This window comes from Podarcis tiliguerta, assembly GCF_965153285.1.
Source record: "Podarcis tiliguerta genome assembly, chromosome: 14".
Taxonomy (NCBI): Eukaryota; Metazoa; Chordata; class Lepidosauria; order Squamata; family Lacertidae; genus Podarcis; species Podarcis tiliguerta.
The window spans coordinates 28,038,336-28,060,018 of record NC_139547.1 but is presented as its reverse complement, the minus strand read 5'-3'; the positions used below and the strand labels follow the sequence as shown (position 1 = coordinate 28,060,018).

Genomic DNA, 21,683 nt, shown 5'->3' with positions numbered 1-21,683 from the left:
AGTGGGGAGAACAGAGAGAGGCCACTCCCCCAAACTCTGCCCTTGACCTTCCCAATGCTTCTGTCACAGGGTGGGCTGGACCCAACTATGTAATTGCAGGAATCAGAAGAAAGTAATTTCTGCAGAGACTTCTGGAGTTCTTTATGAACAGCAGGCTAGAAGTTTTATTCAGCTACAGTGGTACCTCAGGTTAAGTACTTAATTCGTTCCGGAGGTCCATACTTAACCTGAAACTGTTCTTAACCTGAAGCACCACTTTAGCTAATGGGGCCTCCTGCTGCTGCCGCGCTGCTGGAGCACGATTTCTGTTCTCATCCTGAAGCAAAGTTCTTAACCCGAGGTAATATTTCTGGGTTAGCAGAGTCTGTAACCTGAAGCGTATGTAACCTGAAGCGTATGTAACCCGAGGTACCACTGTATTACTCAAAGAGGATCCATTGAAATTAATGGACCTAGGTTAGTCATGGTCATCGTTTGAAATGCATCTACTGTAAAAGTTGGTTGGATACAACCCAAAATGTTCAGTCCCAAGGGCTGCCCCATGGAAGATGCAGCAAACTTGGTTTCTGCTGCTCCAGAGGGGAAGAACCGAAACTAATAGATTCAAATGATAAGAAAGGAGATTCGACTCAACATCAACAACTTTCTGACAGTAGAAGCTGTTCCATAGTGGAATGGACTCCCTCGGAAGGTGGTGGACTCTCCTTCACTAGAGTTTTTTAAACAGAGGTTGGGTGGTCATCTGTCAGGGACTCCTGAGCTGTGATCCCGGCATTGCAGGAGGTTGGACTAGATGACTCTTGGGGTCCCTTCCAACTCTACAATTCTACGATTCCATGACTATAAAACAGCCTTTCCTGGCATCTTAGGGGCCTCTCAGGCTGAACAGAAGCAATGGGCATCATGCAAATACAAATGTCACTTGGAATCAGAAGGTGCCAACTCAACTGAGCAGCACACAAACAGCCATGAGATTCTCTGCTCCAATAAAAAGAGAGTCCAAGTTTCACTGAGCAGGGAAACAAAAGGAGACTGTGAGCATTCAAGCCTCAGGCAGAGCTGGCACAAGGGCGCTCCTTGCATCGATACAAAGCCACAAGTGGAAGAAGTGTTGTGTAAAAGGACAGCAGAATGCCCAGAATGCAGCTGTGCAACCACGGAGCAAGTGGAAAGAGCAGCGGGGTGGGTGGGTGGGTGTGGAATTGCAAGGGGGTTGTTGCAGCACGGAGCAGAATGCTGGCCACACCAGCAAGACCTTTGGCACCAGGGCAGCACCAGTATGCAAGTACATCCAAAGGCAAGAGCCAGCACCCAACAGAACTTGTACCCGAGCTTGCATCTTTCCTTCTCCCTCCTGATCCATTTTTCTTCTTGTGTCATGTCTTTTCAAATTGTAAGACTGAGGGCAAAGATGGTCTTCTTTTTGGAACGATCTGTATCCTGCCACCAGAGTCTTCTTTTTTTTTTTTTTAAGCCAAAGAATGGGACAAAAGATATTTAAATAAATAAGTCAGCTTGCAACCCGGGAAAGGGGAAGAGAAAAGTCATTTCTAACCAGCCTCTTCAAGATCATTCTCATCCGGATAAAACTAGCTTTCGAGACTGCGGAATATGCACCACAACTCTGAATGACCAAGCGGCCCCTCCAACTGAGTGGTTTTCTTGCAGGTGTATTCTGCAACATATAATTATTGACAGAAGGATAGTGCATTAGTGGAAGATTTACCCTGGACAGTTCATGTGTCATTCCATTTGACTGCCTCCCCTATTGAGCCATTTGCTCTGCCTCCGCCTACCTGCCACATTCATCCGCCACCCAACCAAGCACACTAATGGCAACTTCCATTTTAAGAAGATTTCCACTGGGACAAAACGCTAGGGATCCAAACCACCCCAACTCTGAGCAAAAAGAAACAAGCCATCTGATTATTTTTGTGAACTGTTTTAAAGTGCTTTTGCTGGCGATCCAAATGAGTCATTTTGGTCCCTTCTGTTTGGAATCCAGTATCTTCCAAACAACTTGTGACACTTAAAATTATTCCATTAACAAACAAGTGCTCTGTTTTTAAACAAAGCCAAGTTTCTACTTCTCATGCTTGCGTGGGCTTGTTTATGACTACTGTATATATAAAAAAAACAAAATAAAATTTCAGTCGAGGTTAACAAAGATTCTGTCCAAGCTGCTGTTAACATGATGATTTCCTACCTATTCACCCCATACGTCCATCAGAAGTCCCTCTGCTGGAGGCAAAGATTCCAACTAGTGCCTCACAAGGTGGTTGCAAAAATAAAATGAGTCGGGGGACCATTTATACCACTTTGAGTGAGGTAGGCTATAAATGCAATTGAGCAGTGGTTCCCAAAGGGGCAGTGGGATTACCTGGGGGTGGTGGTAAGAGGTCAGGTGGAGGGCAGCGGGTGCTGGAGGTGTAAATGACTCCTAGACTTTCGAAAGATTGTATATTGCATCAAGGTCATCGATTTTGTTGAATTAAACTAAACAGCTTTCATTGGACTTTGAATAAAGGTGCAATTAATTGTTTTGAGTTTTACTGTGTTGTTATCTTCTTTGCTGGGGCGTACAAACCGCTATTCTGAATCATGCTTTTTATAGGGCACGGTAGGGGGCACTGGGATGAGCTTATGGAGCCAGGGGTGGGAGCAGGCAGGGCTCCCCCAAAAGTTTGGGAACCGCTACAATAGATAAAATTAATAATGTGATAGTTATCTTTGCACAAAGGATGAATAGATGCATCCACTGCTTGTTCCTGGCATGTTCCAGTTCCACCAGGTTTGGCTCTGGAAGAGACTGATGGGCAACGCTGCCTGCCCTTGGCTCAGCGGCTCTCAGCCCAGCGGCTCTACCGTGGCGGACCTGAAACCCTGCTCAGCAGCTGTGAGTCTCTCCTGGTGCAGCAGGGAGAGCAGCAGCGGACTCCCATTTATAACAAGTGACAGCTCCTTCACCGCAGTCCCTCAGACCTGCAAGCCTGGCCATTCCACGAGCCTTCTTCCTGCGATAATTTAATTTCCTATTCTGAGGAGACAGCGGCGGAAACAAAGACGACAGACTCGCCTCTTAATGAGGTCACACCATGCGTATCCTTGCTGCATCCTCCTGGATCTGGGTTTCCTCCGGGACTGGCCTATATAAGGCTAAAATAGAATCACGAGGCTGTCATGAACCCAATGGCCACCTAGACCAACTTTCTGCAGAGAAGGCGGAATTTGCAAAAAACAACAACAACAAAAAACCCCAAAATGGAACAAAGACATTGGGCACCAAATTCAGGCTCACCTGGTTCCTGCGAATAAGCCCAATTCTCTGTGACTCCTTGGCTAGAAACCCAAATCTGTACCTGAGGACTAACAGCTTGAGGGATCTAACACTTCATAGCAGGGTGGGAAACCTGTGGCCCTCCCAATGTTGCTGGATGCCACACCACGGGCCATGCTGGCTGGGGTTGATGTGAGTCGGAGGGTATCAGTTGCCTCTCACTTGTGAAGGCTCATGTTAGCGCATAGGTAGAGCATTTGCTTTGCATGCAGAGGGTCCCATGTTCAATCCCGAGCACCTCCTCTTCAGTGTTCAAAATTCCCCAGGTGCATTTTGCTACTAGCATTGGTCCAGTTGTGACAACGTGGATATTTCTGAGCACCAGGTTGGTGACTGATATTTTCATCGAGGCAGCTGACTCGTGAACAGCAAAAGACAAGCGTCTCGTGCTTCTGTGCTGCAGCACGAATCATGGACCCCTTTGCTGGGCATCTTAGTCCTCCATCATCACATCAAGGAAAGTAAGTGTAGGGCTGAGCACAGATACGTTTGACTGTGCTGCAACCTTTCCACAGGCCACCCAAATGGAAGCAAAAGACAACAGTTTAAAAACTTCTGCCTTTGTCTATAATTAACACCATTTGGAGCCTAGCTTATATATCTGAGTTTCTAACACTGCTCCTCTTAAGGCTGGGAAATGCACACACACCCATCTAAAACCCTGTAGTGCTGCAGCCAGTCTGTGCAGACAACACAAGGCTCAGATGGACTTGGCAAAAGGCAGCTACCAGCAAACCAGACTCTGGTACTGAGGGATCTGAAATCTTGAACAACTCATCAACAAAACACCCCAGCATTACCACCACCAAGGCGGCCTTTCACAGGAAAGAGTTACATTCGCATAGCCTGAAATTGGCCCATTCTTCTCATCCCTTATGAAAGACCCCAAGCGAGCTCACTGCTGCCTTCAGTAAGCAGAAGGCCAGTTCCAAAATCACAGGGAGTCTGGCATCGGGAACGAAACAGCAGATGGTATCTCAAAATGCCCTGTGATGGAACACACATTCCCAACGAATCGAGAACATTGCCTGTGTTCAAAGCATCCACTCTAAGCACCAGAGTCAATAGCACCGGAAGGCCGAATTTCTGGTATGTGAAAGATCATGTTCGATGTATGTGCATAAGCAGCAGGTAACAAATAGGCCAGTGCGCTAAGTGAGGAGCTTGTCTGTGTTCCCAGGGATAGCAAACAGGATAGAGGTGTACCTTCAGAGGTATTAATTCTCAAGGCAAAGAAAGAATTAGCCATAGGTGAATTTACCCTGACTGAATTCAGAACGGAGCTCAGAACGGAGCTACGTTACTGTCTAAACACGGCCGTGCACATGCTCCTGTTTACTCTGCATCCAGTGCACTCCCATTGCTGGTTTGGGAAGAGGTGTACCCATGGTGTCAGCCACAATCCACATTAATCCTGTCATTTCTGATTAAATACTGCATTTGGACACATTTCCCCTCCAAATTGGGAAAAGGAATGACCTAGGCTCTTTTTCTGAGTCTGGTTCCAAATCTGGGAACCCGTTATTCTCCTAATGATTTATTTATTTAATGCATTCCCCCGCCCCTCCTCTGTTGAAAAAGACTCTCAGAACAGCATGCAACGCTAAATAGTAACACAACCATTGCTTCCAGACTTAAGAATTTAGAAAAGGCACAAAAGGAAAGGAAGTTGGGAGGGAAGAGGAAAAAGAAACTAACTCAGGTACTGGTTCTTAGTTACATATTTGGTTTGCTTTCCAATAATCAAAACACCTTCTCAGTAGTGGCTGTGGCGCTGATTTTTCAAGGTGGAACCTCAGACTTCCTGGGCGTAGCAGAAATCTGCTTGCAACTTGTCAGTACTTCCCTGAACAGCAAGGCTCAAGGTGGTCTAAATCAGCATTTCCCAACCTTGGGCCTCCAGCTGTTTTTGGACTACAACTCCCATAATCCTCAGCTAGCAAGACCAGTGGTCAGGGGTGATGGGAATTGTAGTTCGAAAACAGCTGGAGGCCCAAGGTTGGGAAACACTGGTCTAAATGACAGACACATACACCCCCCCCAAAGAGCAGATGGAGCTACTTCTGGATACTCACAGTTCAAGACAGGCCTTACTGAGCCATCAAAAAAGACGCTGGATAGGCTTTCCTAAACAAAAATCTTTTTAGCAGGCACCAAAAAAGAGTATAGCAAAGATATTTGCCTGAAATCAGCAGGCAGCGAGTTCCAAAATTGCAGTGAAAGTGGGCGTTACTGACCCAATTGGGTGGGGTCTTCGCCTTCAGGGGCCTCACTGGAATCTGCTGGTGCCTCGCCATTCCCCCTCGTGCCAGGAAACACTCAGAGCCCCACCCCAGAGCAGATGACCCTGTTGGAAAGCGGAAAGCTCAGCTATTCCCACAATCTGGACTTAAACCCCTGTGAAGCCTAGACCCCCTCCACCTCAACAATCTCTCTCTGGCATCCTGGAAAAAAAATGTGTTTCCTGGGGCTTGTTACTCAAGAGATGCTCTAGGTCAGTCTTTCTCAACCTGTGGGTCCCCAGATGTTGTTGAACTACAACTCCCATCACCTCTAGCTAGTAAGGTCGGAGCTCAGGGATGATGGGAGTTGTAGTCCAATAACATTTGGGGACCCACAGGTTCAGAACCACTGCTCTAGGTGAAGGAGGAAGATGGGGGGGGGTGAGGCTTCCTCAGAAAGAAACCTTATCGTATCACCAACTCGACTCAAGGGAGAGCGAGTTGCGGAACAGAGAAAGCTTTTTTTTTTAAGATAGAGAAGACCGGGGTTGGGGGCATAAGGCTCCCCTCCCATCAAAGGAGAGTCTTTGGAGCATAGAAGTGGCTGTCATCAGCATCACCAGCAAGAAGCGTAATAGAAAAGAGGCCCAGAACCTGCTAATGTTGACCGTAATCCCCCACTGAATTCTCCTATAAACTGAGCACTTCAGAGTGAACAGCCTCCTCCGGGCGATACGATGGTGTGTTATGCAAACTCATGGATTCCCCTGCTCATTTTAGAACTCCAGAAAACCAAGGAAAACGACATAGAAGGCTGCCTTACACTGAGTCAGACCCTTGGGTCCATCTAGCTCTGGCAGCAGTTCTCCAGGGTTTCATACTGGGGAAACCTCCCAGTCTTACCAGAAGATGCTACCGGAGATTGAACCTGGAACCTTCAGCATGCAAAGCGGATGGTCTGCCATGGAGCCACAGGCCTTCCTCAGTCTAAAACATGGACAGGGCTCAGAAGGCAACTCGCTCGACTGCTGGCCAGAGGGTGATAAGAACGGCATGAGAGGGTCAAGTGAGCATGCTTACCCCCGCAGACCTCCAACCATGTGCTTTTACTTAACCCACCATCATCATAACACCTGAAAAGGGCTTATCATAGAACTGCAGACTTGTAGGGTCACCTATTCCAACCCCTTGCAATGCAGGAACCAGAGCAAAAGAATCTCTGACAGATGGCCATCCAATCTCTGCTTTGCAGGCATGGGCAAACTCTGGCCCTCCAGATGTTTGGGACTACAATCCCCATCATCCCCGACCACTGATCCTGTTAGCTAGGGATGATGGGAATTGTAGTCCCAGACATCTGGAGGGCCAGAGTTTGCCTATGCCTGTTCTAACGTTTCTCTTTTCTTGCAATCCATTGGTTCAGCTCCTACCCACAGCCTACCAAACCGCGCTCAGAGCTGCGTGGTGTGCACAGAACCTGTAGCTCTATGCGCAGGGCGACCTAGTGCGCTGTCCCTGTTGCTGTCGTCTTTTAAAAGCAACCCCTCCAAACGTTATCGGTGAAAATGCTTGGGACTTAAATGAACAAACAGTGAATTTTAGTTACAGTGCTTGTACGAGATGGACAGTCAATTCGGCACTGGCAGTGGCAGAGTGGGGCCTGCGAGGTCTGCTCCCAGGCAGTAGCCCCTCCAGAGGGAGCCCCAGCACATCTGCAGTTATTTGCCATGCAAGAGTGTCAGCATCACAGCGAGGCAGGTTGGTGAGAGGCTGATGGAGAGACAGCTGCTGCCCATCCACTTCCAATGCCACAGCTCTCTCTTGGGGGTCTCGGGGTCCTGCCTCTGGAAGGTGGAAGAAAAGAGGTGTCCGTGGTTCATGTTGCATTCAAAGGCAGCCAGGATGAGAGAAGGGGATTTTTCATTTTTCTTGCATTAGGAGAGCAGGTCATTAATGTAGGGAACATGAGAGAAATTCACTTTTGGAAAAGGGAAAAATGAATCAGGGATAATTCATTAATGGGGTTATTTTGGGAAGGTCCAGGACAAAAATTAACTCCTTAGGATTAAATCCAATCTAAAATTAAATCCAGCTGAGAAGGGAAATTAATCTGAAAAGAGAGGAGACAGAATTATGCAGTTTGAAACAACCCCAAGGGTCATCTAGTCCAACCCCCTGCAATGCAGGAATATTTTCTTAAATAAGCATATTCTTAAACGAAAGCAGAGCAGCAGTAGCAGCATGGTTCAGGGTTTGGGCTCTTGCAGCACACAGGAAGCTGCCTTATACCAAGCCAGACCCATTGGTCCATCCAACTCAGTGTTGGCTACACTGACCGGCAGCAGCTCTTCGGGATATAAGGCAGGGGACAGTCCCATCAGTTTGACACTGATTTCAGAAAGAAGCTAAAACTGCATTTTGGATAACGTCATGTGAACACGGGTTAAAAGCCCGGCCCCAGAAACGCAGTGAGTGTCCAGTCCATGAGGGTGTGAACACAGCCACAGTAAACAGGGAAGGAATCCAGGAGCAATAGAATTATTTCACCCATTCATCCGCTGCAAAATTGGACTCTACAATTCTCATCTCTCTCCCCTCAACTTTGGGTAGAGTTGAAGTGAGGTACGGTGGGAGCGGTACTTGGAAGCGGTGAGGCTTGGAGCCCCCCACCTTTGAAGAATCACCAGCCATCGGCACGGATTTATGCCTGAAATCATCCCACCCAAAAGGTTCCTTACGATGCAACAAGACTCTTCACTGCTTTTGCTACAACACAGACCAGCACAGCCACCCCTCTAAAAATAATCTAATGTGGTACCTGGATTTATTCTCCATCACAGGTCAGGCACAAACCAAAACTGTCCCGCTGCCAGTTTTTCAGGAGCCCCCCAGAAGTGCTGATGGATTCATATCCACGCTTATATGGAAGGCTACTGGGTTTTTCTGACAAGAGGGACGGGACCCCTCCCTCAGAGGCAAATGCTCCCCAGCACAAAAAGGGACACGCACTTCAGATGGGCTCTGCCATCTTTTGAATCCACCACCCCAATCCAAACACAGCACAGCCATGAGTATGGACAGATCATTTATACAAATCATTTCAACTAAATCTCCAACAGTGAGTGTTCAAATATATCGTCTGTCTTGGAAACCTATTGTTCTTCGCCTGACTTAATTGAAACAGTATGAGGGACAAGAAAGTGCATATACCTGCATTCATATTTTTAAAAAGTCAAAATGGTTTTTTTAAAAAGTCAAAAAGGTTTTTTTAAAAAATGCTCTTGAAACCAAATCCCTGAACCCGAGTAAGTGGATTCGGCATTTTCCAAAGGAATGACCTTCAGAACTCACTCTCGGTTTGCAAGACTGCACACCGAGCAGGCAGCAATTCCTCTCGATTGTGAAACATTACCCATCACCACTGTGCATACAGATGTCCATTTCTCACAGCCTGCAAATGCTTTTGCTCAGACCGAGCATGCGAAAAACAGGGTTCACAATCTTTCACTCTCTCCACCTGATCCACGCAAACAGACAGGCGCAGATGTGACTGCAGCCACCCAGGTGGCCAGAGGAACACCAGCTAATCATTTCTATCCTCAGTGCAGCGGAACCACCAGAACCAAGCAATTGGATCACACACTGGATGCAGCAGCACAAGAGGTAGAAATCTCCATCCACTGCAAAAGGTGGCTTCAATTTTCTTTCCCCACCAGAAGCCAAAACCAAAACATTATATGCCGTGTGGCCCCCACCTTGCAACCTTGTTCATCCACTTCATTTACCTGATAGACATTCTATCCCAGATTAAGCATACACAAAAGTCAATTGGGGTTAAACAGAAGGAGTCAGTTTGTCATCTGAAGAGTGTGGCAGAAAAGATCCACAGAACAAAGAATATTCCCTCGGCAAATGACATCTGTTAATGCCCACCCCCCTCTGGTTACAGGCAAGAATATTGTGTCACAAACTCTTCCTTGTAGCAAATAAGCCAACAATGTATTGTAGATGTCTACATGCAATATCGAGACACAGATACACATCCTAGGGGGTTTTGCAATACTTGGCATTACCAATGCACAGAGAAAGCCAGAGGAAAATTAGGCTACAGTGCACTCCTACCTATGAATTAGCCCCTGTGAACATAGCAGGTCTTACTTCCAAGGCAACGTGGATTGCATTATTAGAGGCAGCTGGAGTGATGCATGAATTACACATTCAGCCCCAAACCTTGCCAGCCTTCGCTCCTGCTCACACATTGCAGCAGTAGCAGCAGCTGCTGCTACTACGAGCTTGGCAAGACCCACATTCGTTCAGAAGAGTCCAAGGATGAAGCTGCCTTCAGTCCACCTGGGCTCTCACTTGAAATGGTACATCAGCTTTTGGAAACACACAAGGGGCGCACCCCCCCTTCTGCTCAGTGGATCACTGAGGGTGCTGTGATTAAGCCACATCCAGGCCTTTGTGCTCACAACAGACAATGTGGAAAGAGAATTGCCACCTAAGAAAAATTAATGCACATCCTTAAGGGTAAAACAGACACACGCTGACGATGCAACATGTAAAAAAAAAGCGGGAGAGGAAAGAACAGAACAGAGCGTGTAAAGAGAGACTTTCTCTGGCATGGGTGTCGTTCCTCCAGTGACCTTGAAGAGAATGTGCCCGATTACCTTTACAGATCACCTGAGCAGGTGCTTCAATATCTCCCCCTCTCTCCAGATCTCCTACCTAGAACAATGTTATTCCATTACTGCTCAAGCACAACATGAGAACTGCACCATTTGCTTCAAGTGAAAACTGAAAAAGTGTCTAGTCCTCAAGGATTGTGGGAGGGGGGGATCATGGGGAAAGCTCTGCCTAGATCAACAAAAGCCTACAAAGTAAAGTAGGTGTCAGTGAGAATTATAGCCTAACCCCTGGGTTCTAGAATAAACAGTGGGTCCAGGGGAGTCTGAGAAAGGGCACCCATGAGATTTAATGCCTCCATATAATGGAGAGGAACTACTGAGCCCACCCTGGGCTAGGGGGGGCCCTCAGCCTCTCGACTGCTGCCCGTAAGTCTTAATGATCTGGCCCTCCTCCCCTCTCCCCAAGATGATGGCAATGCAAACAGAAAGAGTTCAGCGAGCATCCCCATTAAAGAAAAAGAAGATGCATCCAACCCCTTAAAGGCGAAATAATTGTGGGCACGTCGTTATCTCTCCTAAGAAGATCTGCCACTCTCGGGAGCTAGCCAGCCTGGGGTGTTTTCAGGCTCTTTGCTGCACCCAATTAAGGAGCCCGCCCTGCTGGAAGCCAGGAGGGGCCCCCAAAGGGAGAGAGGGTGCTCCATGCCCCGCTCTCTGGAGACAAAAGAGGTCGCTTCCCTCTTGCCAAGATTTTCGCCGGTCCCAGGCTAAGCAGAAGCCCCCAAGAGGTCTGTGCTCTCCAGGCACCTATGGGCGCCCCTCTTCTCTCGGGCGCTCTGCCCTTCCTCCACCACCCCGGGTCTGCTAGGTCTCCCTTTCTCACCCTTCGGGGCGGAACACCGACGGGTGGGGGAGCCACCCCCTCCCCCCACCCCCTTTTAGCCAAAAAGGCACGGAGCTTTGCAGCCGAGGCGGAATTCTCTCCCCGCCCCCCTTTTGGTGCAACGCCAGCCCGGAGGGCGCCCCAAGAGAGAGAGAGAAAGCGAGGCAGGGAGCGCGCGGCTCCTTCGCCTGGATGGCGGCGGCGGCGGCAGGAGAGCTACAGGTCTCGCCTCCGCTTTGTTCTGCGCCGCCGCCGCCGCCGGCTGCAAAGTTAGCGCTGCCAGCGGGGAAGTTGCGCCGCTCTGCCCTCCGGCGAGCTGGGCAAGGCGGGCGGAAGAACGGATGGGGATCCCCGTGGCCTCCCCGACGGCTGGGGCAGGAGGCGAGCGGGCTCGTCGGGGGGCGGGTGCCAGGAAAGGCGGCGGCGGCGGCGGCGGCGATGCTATCCTCCCCCCCACCCCCCACTCGGTAGGTCGGTCGGTCTCCCGGCGCTGGGACGCACCTGGATGGTGCAGGAGTACTCGCTGTCGTCCAGGAGGCGGACGGTGCAGCTGTAGTCGCGCTCCAGGCTCCTGCTGCTGCCGCTCATCAGCCGGCTGAGCATCTTTGCCTGCCGGCAGCCCGGCCACCAGGAGGAGGAGGAGCTGCTGCGGGGAGGCGGCGCGGCTCCGGCGGGCCGGCGAGCGGGCCTCTCACATGGTGGGCGCCTGCCTTTGGCCGCCGCCGCCGCTGCTTCTGCCGCCGCCTCCTCCTCCTCCTCGCCTCCTCCTCCTCGCGTTCCGTCCGCACAAAGCCCGGCCGGGAGGAGGCGGGCGTGAGGCTGGAGCGGTGCAGCGGCGTCGGGCGCAGCGAGGGAGAGGCGGGAAGGTTGCGCCAGGGCGGCCGTCGACCGCGGCAAAGACCAATCCCAGCGCCGCAACGCGACTGACGGGCTTCGGCGCCGACCAATAGGGCGCCGCCTGGGAGGGTCGCTCTTGGACGACTCCTCCTCGCGCCCACCGCCGGCGCTGCGTTTGCAGTTGCTGCTGCTGCTGCTGCTGCGGGTGACCGGGGCGCGCAGCACCCGCAGTTATTGCAGCAGCAGCGGCGGCGACGGCGGTGTCTACAAGCGCTCCAGTGCAGCAGCAGCAGCAGGACCCCCGCCCCCCCCCGAGAAGACTGCAGGCCGGGAGAGTCCCGGGTTTTTACTGCTGGGGGGGCCAGGCCGGTAGCTTTCCTGCGAGGCAGAGCGCTTCTCCAGGGCACTGCCGAGAGCTCGCCTCTTGCTGCCGTTGGCCTCGACCCTCCACGTGCCCCGGTACAAAGGAGGGGGCGGGGTAGAAAAGGCAGGCATATGCTTAGAGGAACGGGGGCGGGGGAGGCAACCTCCAAGGGAGAACAACCCAAGGGGTGGCGGGGGAGACGGGCATCTCGAGGATTCAGGGCCAGTTAAAGATGGGACATGCTTCTGGCCAGCGACAGCAAAGCCTCTCTGCGTTTTAGCCATAAGGCCACAAACCTTCAAAAGCGGGTGAGTGAAAATTAACCAGACAGGCCTGCTGTGATGGGGAGAAGCGACGGCTCGAACCCGAGCCCCCAACGCCCGTCTGTAAATTTCAAACAATTCCGTCAAAAGCGAAGGGGGAGTAATAGCCGTTGTTTTTTATTTAATTCCCATAAGAGTGAACAGAGAGGAACAGATCTTTGGTTTTCCCGAACTGGTACATCAGAGCTGAACTGGAATGCCTCCAAGTTGTTCCAAGCCTAGTCAGACTGTTTCCTAAACCATCCAATTGGGGGCTGAATTATCTTCCGGCTGGTGCACTCTCCCAATTTAAATTCATTCCTGAGTATCTGATCTGTTGTTTTGTAAATTCGTTTTGGACCTGTGGGATCACTTATACATCGAATAGAAGAATTTGGAGCTGTCAGCCTAATCTTCCTCTTCACCTAGAGTTTCAGCTCTTAACTGCTCAAAGTGATCTCTCATATATATATATATATATATATATATATGAGTCATGCTAGAACATGGCATCAGGCCCTGAATTTTAATGTTGAAAGGGGGATCCCCAATTATAACGGATGCCTAAATGTTTGGCAGCTTGCTTGTGAAAGGGCATGGAGTCCTCTTGAGAAATATTGATACAGGTGTGTTTTTAGTGGTGACAGCTTCATGAGTTCATAATATATTGTTTGTTTAAGGGTACATCACACAAATCTGATTGTAATACAATAAAGTACAATATATGAAATAAAAGCAGCAATTAAAATGCAATTAAAATCAATATGAATATTTAATGCAGACATGCTATAGTTCACCTAAATAAAGTTTGTCAATCACAGTTTTGGGACCCCTTGGCTTGCTTACATATAATCAGAAAGTTCTGCCTATAATGATAATATCACACTTTAAATAATACAGGAACAATCATCCAGTTATCACTTCAGGTCACATTGAGTTAAAGTGTACAGCTGGATATTATCTAGAAATTTCAAATTCCAATACTGTAGTTTATAAATGAACTCCATCTTTTGATACATCTATCATCAGCTCATCCTCCTCTGACAGCAGTGTACATTTAAGTTTGTAAAAAGCATATTTCAGATTTTCATGTACTGTTACATTGTATCTGATTAATTGCTATCACCAACTTTGCTGGAATTAATGTGAAAGCGAGTTCTTAAATCTGTCTTCCAAATGATACCTTTTAGGCTACCAAGGAACATTTACTTTGGGTCTAAAGCTATATTAGATCTAATTATATCACTGATAAGATTCAAGATTTCCTGCCAAAAGGGCTTGTCTCTTGATTCTAGTACTCTGAAGCAGCCATCCTGATCATTGGCTAGCCATGTACATGCACACACAGGAACATCGGTTTTGTTCCTGGGACAAGCACAAGCACAAACATCTGAAGAGTCGGATTGTTGGAGAATTTCAGCAGAAAAGGACAGAAATTAACTGTGTCTGTTTTTTCGTCCCATGTCTGGAATGGAAATCAATCCAGTCAATACAATCAGTATTCACTGTTGTTTTCAGTTCACAAATAGTACCTACTACACCCATTTGCACTGCATTCCATTTGCATTTAAATGATGTGGAATGACTTAATTGTAATTAATTACACAGAATTTTGCCACAGTCGGTCAAGACAGATAACGTAGTTTTCATTGGAAGCTAAACTGCAGTGGAATGGAAACAGCACTTCATGCGAAAGACATGGGGCAGAATGGAAACCGATGCTTTATTACGCAAGAGCATTCATCTCTTATTTGTGTCAAGTATACTGTGTTTTCTATAGTGGTGTGTGTTCATAGAGTTGGATCTAGAAGCCCAGCTAAACATTTTTGTTCTGTATGAAGCAAGAGAGTCCCTCAGTGGTCGAGTAAGCAAATTCAGTCATAGCTTGAGGCTAGTCACAGCACCAAGGCTGGCCTTCTCCCCCATCCACTGTGTGGCAACATCACAGCATTTGACAAGCACTGGATTTAATTTGCATTTCAGCTAAACTACTCCTGGCATTCCTTGCTTTGAACTCTGCTCGAATCTTCCAGTGTCTGATTTCGAAGACCCAGTTGGAATGGATGCCTTCCGAGCAGCTCACGCACAGCATGGCTCCATGCACACTGAATGCACATTCATGCTTTTACCTGTTGCATTCCTTTATCAGATCAACAAAGCAGGCAATTTGACGGGGGGCGGCACGGCAGTGGCCTACCATGACTTTTCATGATACAGTGATTTACTTTGATAGGTTCAAAAGGCAAAATATCAATTAGCTAAACGGATTTCATTGGTGCCTAGGTTGCATCCTTATCAGAACACTAAGCAACTGAATTTTGTCACCAAACTTGAAACCTGTCCGAAAGAGCTGGGGAAATGCTCCAAGATGCTGTCTCAAACTTCCTTGACTACTATTCAAATTCTGTGAATAAAAAGCTGCCTTTTACCAATCTGGCTTTTTAAAAATGCCACAGTTATTACAACATTTATATACAACCTTTCGACCAAGAAGCTGAAAGTGGCAGACATAGTTCTCTACATCTTAACTTCACAACAACCCGATGTGGTGCGTTAGGCTGAGAGAGTGACTGGCCCCCGGTCACTCTCAGGGATTTGAACTCTGCTCTCCCAGGTGCTAGTCTGACACTCTAACCACTACACCACACTGACGCCTTACAGTAAAAAGTTAACATATCAGTTCTGTTAGCAGCACTTTGTTGTCTCTCCACCCGCAACCAATTAGCAACCAGACAGACACTCATGAATCTCAGAATAAGATGGCATGTTTTGAGTGTGACTTGAAAAGAGTATGGTTGGTTCTTTGGGGTAACCAAGTAAATAATTGCTGCAGTCTTCCTTTTGCTTTTCCTCACTCTCATTCATACTTTCTTGGTAAGAAAAACACTTAATGGAACTGTGTATTTGCTGCTACACGTAAAACGCTTCACACTTCCTCACACACAATCTAGGAAGAGTCAGCGCTGTTTATATTGATGTCATCTAAAAAATCAATACCTTGATGCCTTGAGTGTTTTTACTCAGTATATGGCAATTTTCCAATAAAAACATGGTTATAAATAACTTGATGCAGACCGTTTGAGGGGGCTGAAGTATTACCAGAACTTGATATGGTCAAGGAAGAAGCGCCTTTTTCTAAGACAGCATCCATCACTCACTGCAAAGGAACTCGGGCTTTCTGTACTCCCAAGGTGAAACAAGTAAGCAAGCAAGCCCATCCTCATTTTCTTCACTATCTGCATTCCTGGATATGTGCATTTGGAGCCTGGAGGACCAAAGCACAAACATGAGAAGACTAAGATTTAAGATGGCAGTTCTATAGGATACAGCCAAGTCATTTTGGGGAGGACCTGATGATGTAGCTGCTTCAAGCAGTGCCTACTATATCCAGTGGTCCCATTTTGTCACAAGCACAAACTTCTGTCTGAACAAAAGGTGCCATTTGTTGGCATTTCATGCAAGCCTGAACCAGATGTTTCAACTTGGCATTAATGTTGCCACCAATTATAGAACTGTAGTGTTGGAAAGCACCCTGAGGATAATCTAGTCCAATCCGCTGCAGTGCAGGAATATGCAGCTGTCCCATACAGGGATCGAACCTGCAACCTTGGTGTTATCAGTAATCATGAGCTTCCTTCTTTGTTTTCATTAAGAGAAATGTAATCCCTTAGGAACAGTGGAAGAAAAATGATAAAGTATTAGAAGGAAGTTGTTAATAGAAAAGAATTTGATATATAATGCATTGGAAGAGTTTGAATAAAAACACAATGGCGGTGAGGGTGGGAAGTCAATACATGAAACAATGCAACTATTTAATTAAAAGCTAATTTGGGGGGGGGGGGGGAATCCATAAATCTGTATTGGAGAAGTGCAATCCCACATTTGCTTATAATTATTCCCACCCTTCAATTTTTTGCATCTTTTCACACAGCCCTTTGGAACTGTCCTCTGCATGCCATACGATGATTGGATTAGCAGGGCACCACCACCATGGCTTTTCATGTGCCATCTGTTTGAGGTTTCAAATGATAAAACCTTCATAAAAAGACTGGTAATTCTGGCCAAATTTTCAACTGTTTGGTTGGCTTGCTGTTCAGTAGTTTACTCCATACCCCAAGGCACACAAACCCTAATGCGTCTCCCAACCACCTGCATCTGCTTTAATAAAAACTGGCCAGCTTAGGTAAGACAGTAGCATAAGCATTCTTAAGAACACCTGCAATTTTTGATAAGTTTGAGTTTCTTTCTGCTTCTGCCAGTTACGGGCAGTGTGTAGAAAAATCTGAATGGCTTTACATGTCTCACTGAAAATGGACTGCTGTTCTTTGTATATTGCATTTAGCAAGGAAAGTGCAGATTTTTCACTCTTTTCCATTTACCTGCAGCAGAACAGCCTGGCTCTGTCATTTTGGTTTTCACTCGAGTCTGTGGTGAGGTTCTACTCCTTTGAGTCAGGAAGCCTCCTGAAGTCTTACAGACTCTCATTCTGTTCTTTCCATCTTCCAAGTATTATATGCTGCTCCATAGACCCATGAGGACCAATTATACCATTGGATGCACAGTTTTTCATACCGTCCTCATGATCTACTAGTTACAAGCATTTATTTCCTCTTTCTTCAAATCTGAAAAAGAAACAGCTACTGATCTCTTGTCTGATAATAAGGTTATATTTTGAGCTACTGGGATTTAAAAGAATGTAAGTGCCTTTTCTTTTGCTTTGCTAAATTTTACCTAATGACAGGGGCATTAACTCAGTAGATTTAGAATCATGGCTAATATACAGCAGCCAAAAAGAAATACACACACACAGACACAGTTATTAAAGATGATGTCTTACAAAAGCAAAACTCAGGAAGTGACCTGAAACTTAACTTGTTTATTTTCACTGTCTTGAACTATAAACAACATGAGTGAGCCACTGCATAAGAGGAGAAGAGCAATGCAAATGCCCCGAGTGTCAGGCAAGATTCAGACAGAAATGAAAGGACAGGAGTGGACTGCTGAATCTTGCTGACTGGCAGTATAAGAATAAACCTTTCAAACAGACCTGAATCTGCATTGTTCTCAGATGTCAAACTGCCTCAGCTAATATGGTCATGGCTTGGGACAGTTAGACCAGGTTAACCAGGCAGCCAGGGAAGCAAATGCAATCCCAGAGCAAGGATATAGTTCAGTGTCTATACAAAAAATCAATTAAAAGATTAAGTTATTAGAATAGCCACCCCAAATAATAATAATCATCATCACCATCACCATCTACAGTCTGTCTCAGTTTGGAAGTTTTTTCTTACTGGGCATGTAGACTGAACCACAAACTGAAACTAATAAGGGATGAAGGCGATGACCTCTGGTGGGATACAAATTCAATAAAAAAGAAAGAAAAAGATGTTTGTGAAGGGGGGGAATCCTGTGAGGTTGGTGGGAACCCAGGCAACTGGTGTGGGGCAGGGGTATCTGGATCCAGTGATCTGCTGTGTTGTAAACAAAATCTGCCCTTATTCCCTTATGGGGGACACAAGAGCCCTTATAGAGTCCTTTGTAGGTTCTCCATCGGTAGGAGAAAATAACAGAGGCCAACCAGAGAATATTGAGAAGCAAAGCAGCTAGTAAGACTGATGTTTATTGAACTGTTGCAACAGGGTGCTCCCCTCACACGCAGGAGAAAGGAGGACCCAGAACAAAGGTGTGTCTGCCTTTATATAGACATTTTAAATTGCCTTCCCTGGAGCTCAAGACCACCCTTCCATACATCACACATACATCACAGAAGGGGGGTAACCCAAGACCACCCCCCACAAACATCATACCTACATCACAGAAACGGTGGTCTACAACAGGAATTTGATTGTTGTTGTTTTTCCTGTCTGCCAGGTTATCTCATTACCTTTCCTGGTAGTCTGGCCATTCCTTTGAGATGGTGATTACCCAATTCCTGAGACAATGGGAAGGTTCCCTCAGCCCCTCACTCCTTGCAGAGAAAACATTTGGTCAGTTTGGGAATCAAAAAGGTCCAGGACTGTCTTCCTGTGCTGCTCCAGACGTGTGGTCCACATATCTATGTACGTGCTTGGCTGGTACATTTATGAACATTTATTATATATATATAAGACCTTACATTTTTTATTACAGCTGGAAGAGGGGTACTCTCTTTGCTCCTCTGAGACTTCAGGTTTGATGTCTGTGCAGGGCTGAACCGTGACAATAACATGTCAGCCATGTTGAAGGTGACTGCTGCAAGGAGTAGTAGATAGCAAAATAAAAATGCAGTAATGAAATTGGGGCAGTGGGGTGAAGCACCGAAACATGGCTTGTACAGGCTAGGGCTGTGCAATAAATCACCACATCGTTGAAGTGAAATAACATTGTGATAAGTGTTTCAACAAGGCGATATACTGGTGAACAAAAGGTGGAAACTTACCCGGGAGTAGCTCAGCTGAACAGATACTTTACAGATAATATGCTTTCAAGATATGAGCTTTCCTGTGTAATACACACTTTGTGAATCTGACACTTTGTCAGATACTCTGAAGCAGAGTATTTATGCAGAGCCTGTTAACAATACAGAAGAGACGCCCCCCATGCTAGACAATCAAAGAGGCAAAGTAAACAAAGAACTAGAAAGCAGTATTTCTTCCCTCACCAGTGGAAAAAAAAGAGGGGGAAGAGTTTTCATTTTTATTTTCTGGTGGTGTTTATGTTGTTGGTTTCCCCTAAATAGCTTTCCTCCATATTATAAATGGTGTTTTTTTAATTTAAAAGAGACTATCTTTTTTGCTTGCTTGCTTGCCCCCCCCCTCCTTTTGATAAAAATGGAGATATTGGTGGGATGAGGGCTTTTGGGGGGGCCCTTCTGTGGGGGTGGGGGCGAATGGATGGGAGATGATTTAGCTGGCTGCATTATGCTGAAATGGGAGGTTAGGTACTGTGCAAGAATGATGGGGAGGGTGTTTTTCAGTAAGCGGTGAAAGCAAATGTATGTCTACTCACAAGCAAACCCTACTGAATTCATTGGGGTTTACTCTCAGGAAAGTAGATGTTTTTGAACTCAGTGGGGCTTATGCATGCACAGATTCCACTTAGACCTCTGAGTGGGGAAGCAGATGCAACTTGACTAGTAAATCACTTAAACTACTCATAAATTAGTTTAAAATATATTAAATATAATATATGGACGTTTATTTAATATTTTAATTGAATCTACCACTTCCTTACATTTTAGGCCCTCCACCGCTGCAGGGAGCCTCGTCAAGACCCTCTGCTGCCATGGGGAAGCAGGGTGCAGCCTCCGCCGCTGCAGGGAGGTATGGTTTGCCCCCCCCCCCCCCGCAGGCCCAGCAAGACCCTCTACCACCACAGATATATTATATTTAGCTGGCAGTATATTGTGATGTTGAAAACCAGATATCGCCCAGTCCTAGTACAGGCCACAGCAGGGGCAGCGGGGGGAGAGGTAACAGAACCGCTTCCTCCAAAGCCCTCTGTACTTGCCAGAAGATATAGGGGAAAGGGAATTTGTGGCAACCACAAATAGAGATTAGCCAGTGATAACTTGTGGTAGAATAGACCCTTCCGCCAGCTGTTGAAGACTCTTTTATTGCAATAGGTTTTTGCAGCCTGAGTTTTTTTTCAAGAAATGGGCATTTAAATAGCACTGTGCTGTTTTTACTATTTGTGTTTTAATAGATCTGTTTGTATATTGTTTAATTCTATAACAGTTTAATTACTTTTAAATTATTATCTTTTATACGGTTTTAGCCTTCAGTATTTTATCTATGTTGTTTTCATTTGTGTAAGTCTTCTTGAGTCCTGATTTGGGGGAAAGGTGGGATATAAATAAATTAATATTACTGGACTGCTGATAGAAGCGGGGGAGGCACAAAATCAAGAAGGATGAATAGCTTGGAGAAGAAAATGGGGTACATTGGTTTAGTACTTGTCAAAATTAGAAGGCATCCAATCAAAGCTACACACAAACATCTTCTACATAATTTAGCACACACTGCCACAATTTTTGACAAAAGTCAAATGGAAATGACTAAGCAGACTTTAGGACAAACATTTTAATTGCTTTAAACAACACTGGGATGGAGACTCGGTCATGCATACTTTTTTTCTTTTGTCCAGAAGGCAGGACTAAAAGCTGGAAATTGCAGGGAAGCTGATTTGGGGGAAACATGGGGAGACAGTCCCTAATGATACAAGCTGTTTGCCTCAGGAAGTGTGGGCTCTCCTTTGCTGAAGGTATTTAAGCAGAGCCAGGAACTTCTGGCAAAGTTAAGGACATGCCACAGCACTGTACAGACCTTTATGTTTATCATGTCCAGGAAGTGTTGCCAACTGGAAACTGAAGTCATTTGGGAATTAGTTTAAGTGTCCCTGCCCATAATCCGTTATTCCTAGATCCATATAAAGATTCACTTCAGAGTGGTTGAAGCTGTCATCAAGGATGGCATCACATGGGGCCTGCTTCCTCACTCCCTTTCCTTGCCCAGCAGATGGTGCCCAAGCCACATGGAGACAAACACAGAACAAGCCTTCAACAATGGTGTTTTCGAAATGTGAAAGAAGATAGGGACCCAGGGAGCTGACTTTTGCGAAGTCAGACCAGTGGTCCATCTACCTTAAGGCTCAGCAAACTTTTTCAGCCATGGACTGGTCCACCATCCCCCAGACTATATATTAAAAAAAAAATATGAACAAATTCCTATGCCCCACAAATAACCTAGGGATGCATTCTAAATAAAAGCACACATTCTACTTACCGTATTTTTTGCTCTATAAGACTCACTTTTTCCCTCCCAAAAAGTAAGGGGAAATGTATGTGTGTGTTACGGAGCGAATACAGGCTGCGCTGCTATCCCAGAAACCAGAACATCAAGAGGGATAGTTGTGCAGCGATCCCTCTTGCTATTCTGGCTTCCAAGATTCAGAATATTATTTTTTCTTGTTTTCCTCCTCCAAAAACTAGGTGCGTCTTATAGTATATAAAAACACCAGGCAGGCTCCTCAAATATCCCAGAGGTGTATCCACATCTGGTGGGAATGCCCCCAAACCCAACTCTTCTGGACAGCAATCGTACAAGAAATAAGCAAAATAACTAAACAGGTAC

General features: G+C 46.5%; 1 protein-coding gene and 2 long non-coding RNA genes across 7 annotated transcripts in view; 2 read left to right on the top strand and 1 right to left on the bottom strand.

The window, feature by feature from the left end:
* Positions 1-11,964, bottom strand: part of FRMD5 (FERM domain containing 5) — a 133,543-nt gene extending 121,579 nt beyond the window's left edge. For 4 of the 5 annotated variants that reach the window (XM_083412047.1, XM_083412049.1, XM_083412048.1 and 1 more), the window contains exon 1: positions 11,572-11,964. In XM_083412047.1, coding sequence (XP_083268173.1) covers positions 11,572-11,673 — 102 coding nt within the window. In that variant the 5' untranslated portion in view covers positions 11,674-11,964. The remainder of the gene's footprint in view (positions 1-11,571) is intronic. The other variant, XM_083412052.1, reaches the window with a different exon arrangement.
* Positions 11,965-12,469: 505 nt separating this feature from the next.
* On the top strand, positions 12,470-21,230 carry LOC310664296. The gene is made up of 3 exons (XR_014504875.1): positions 12,470-12,579; positions 18,445-18,632; positions 19,793-21,230. It is a non-coding gene; the product is annotated as an uncharacterized lncRNA (long non-coding RNA).
* LOC310664297 lies at positions 16,236-18,175 on the top strand. The gene is made up of 2 exons (XR_014504876.1): positions 16,236-17,000; positions 17,033-18,175. It is a non-coding gene; the product is annotated as an uncharacterized lncRNA (long non-coding RNA).
* Positions 21,231-21,683: the final 453 nt, after the last annotated feature.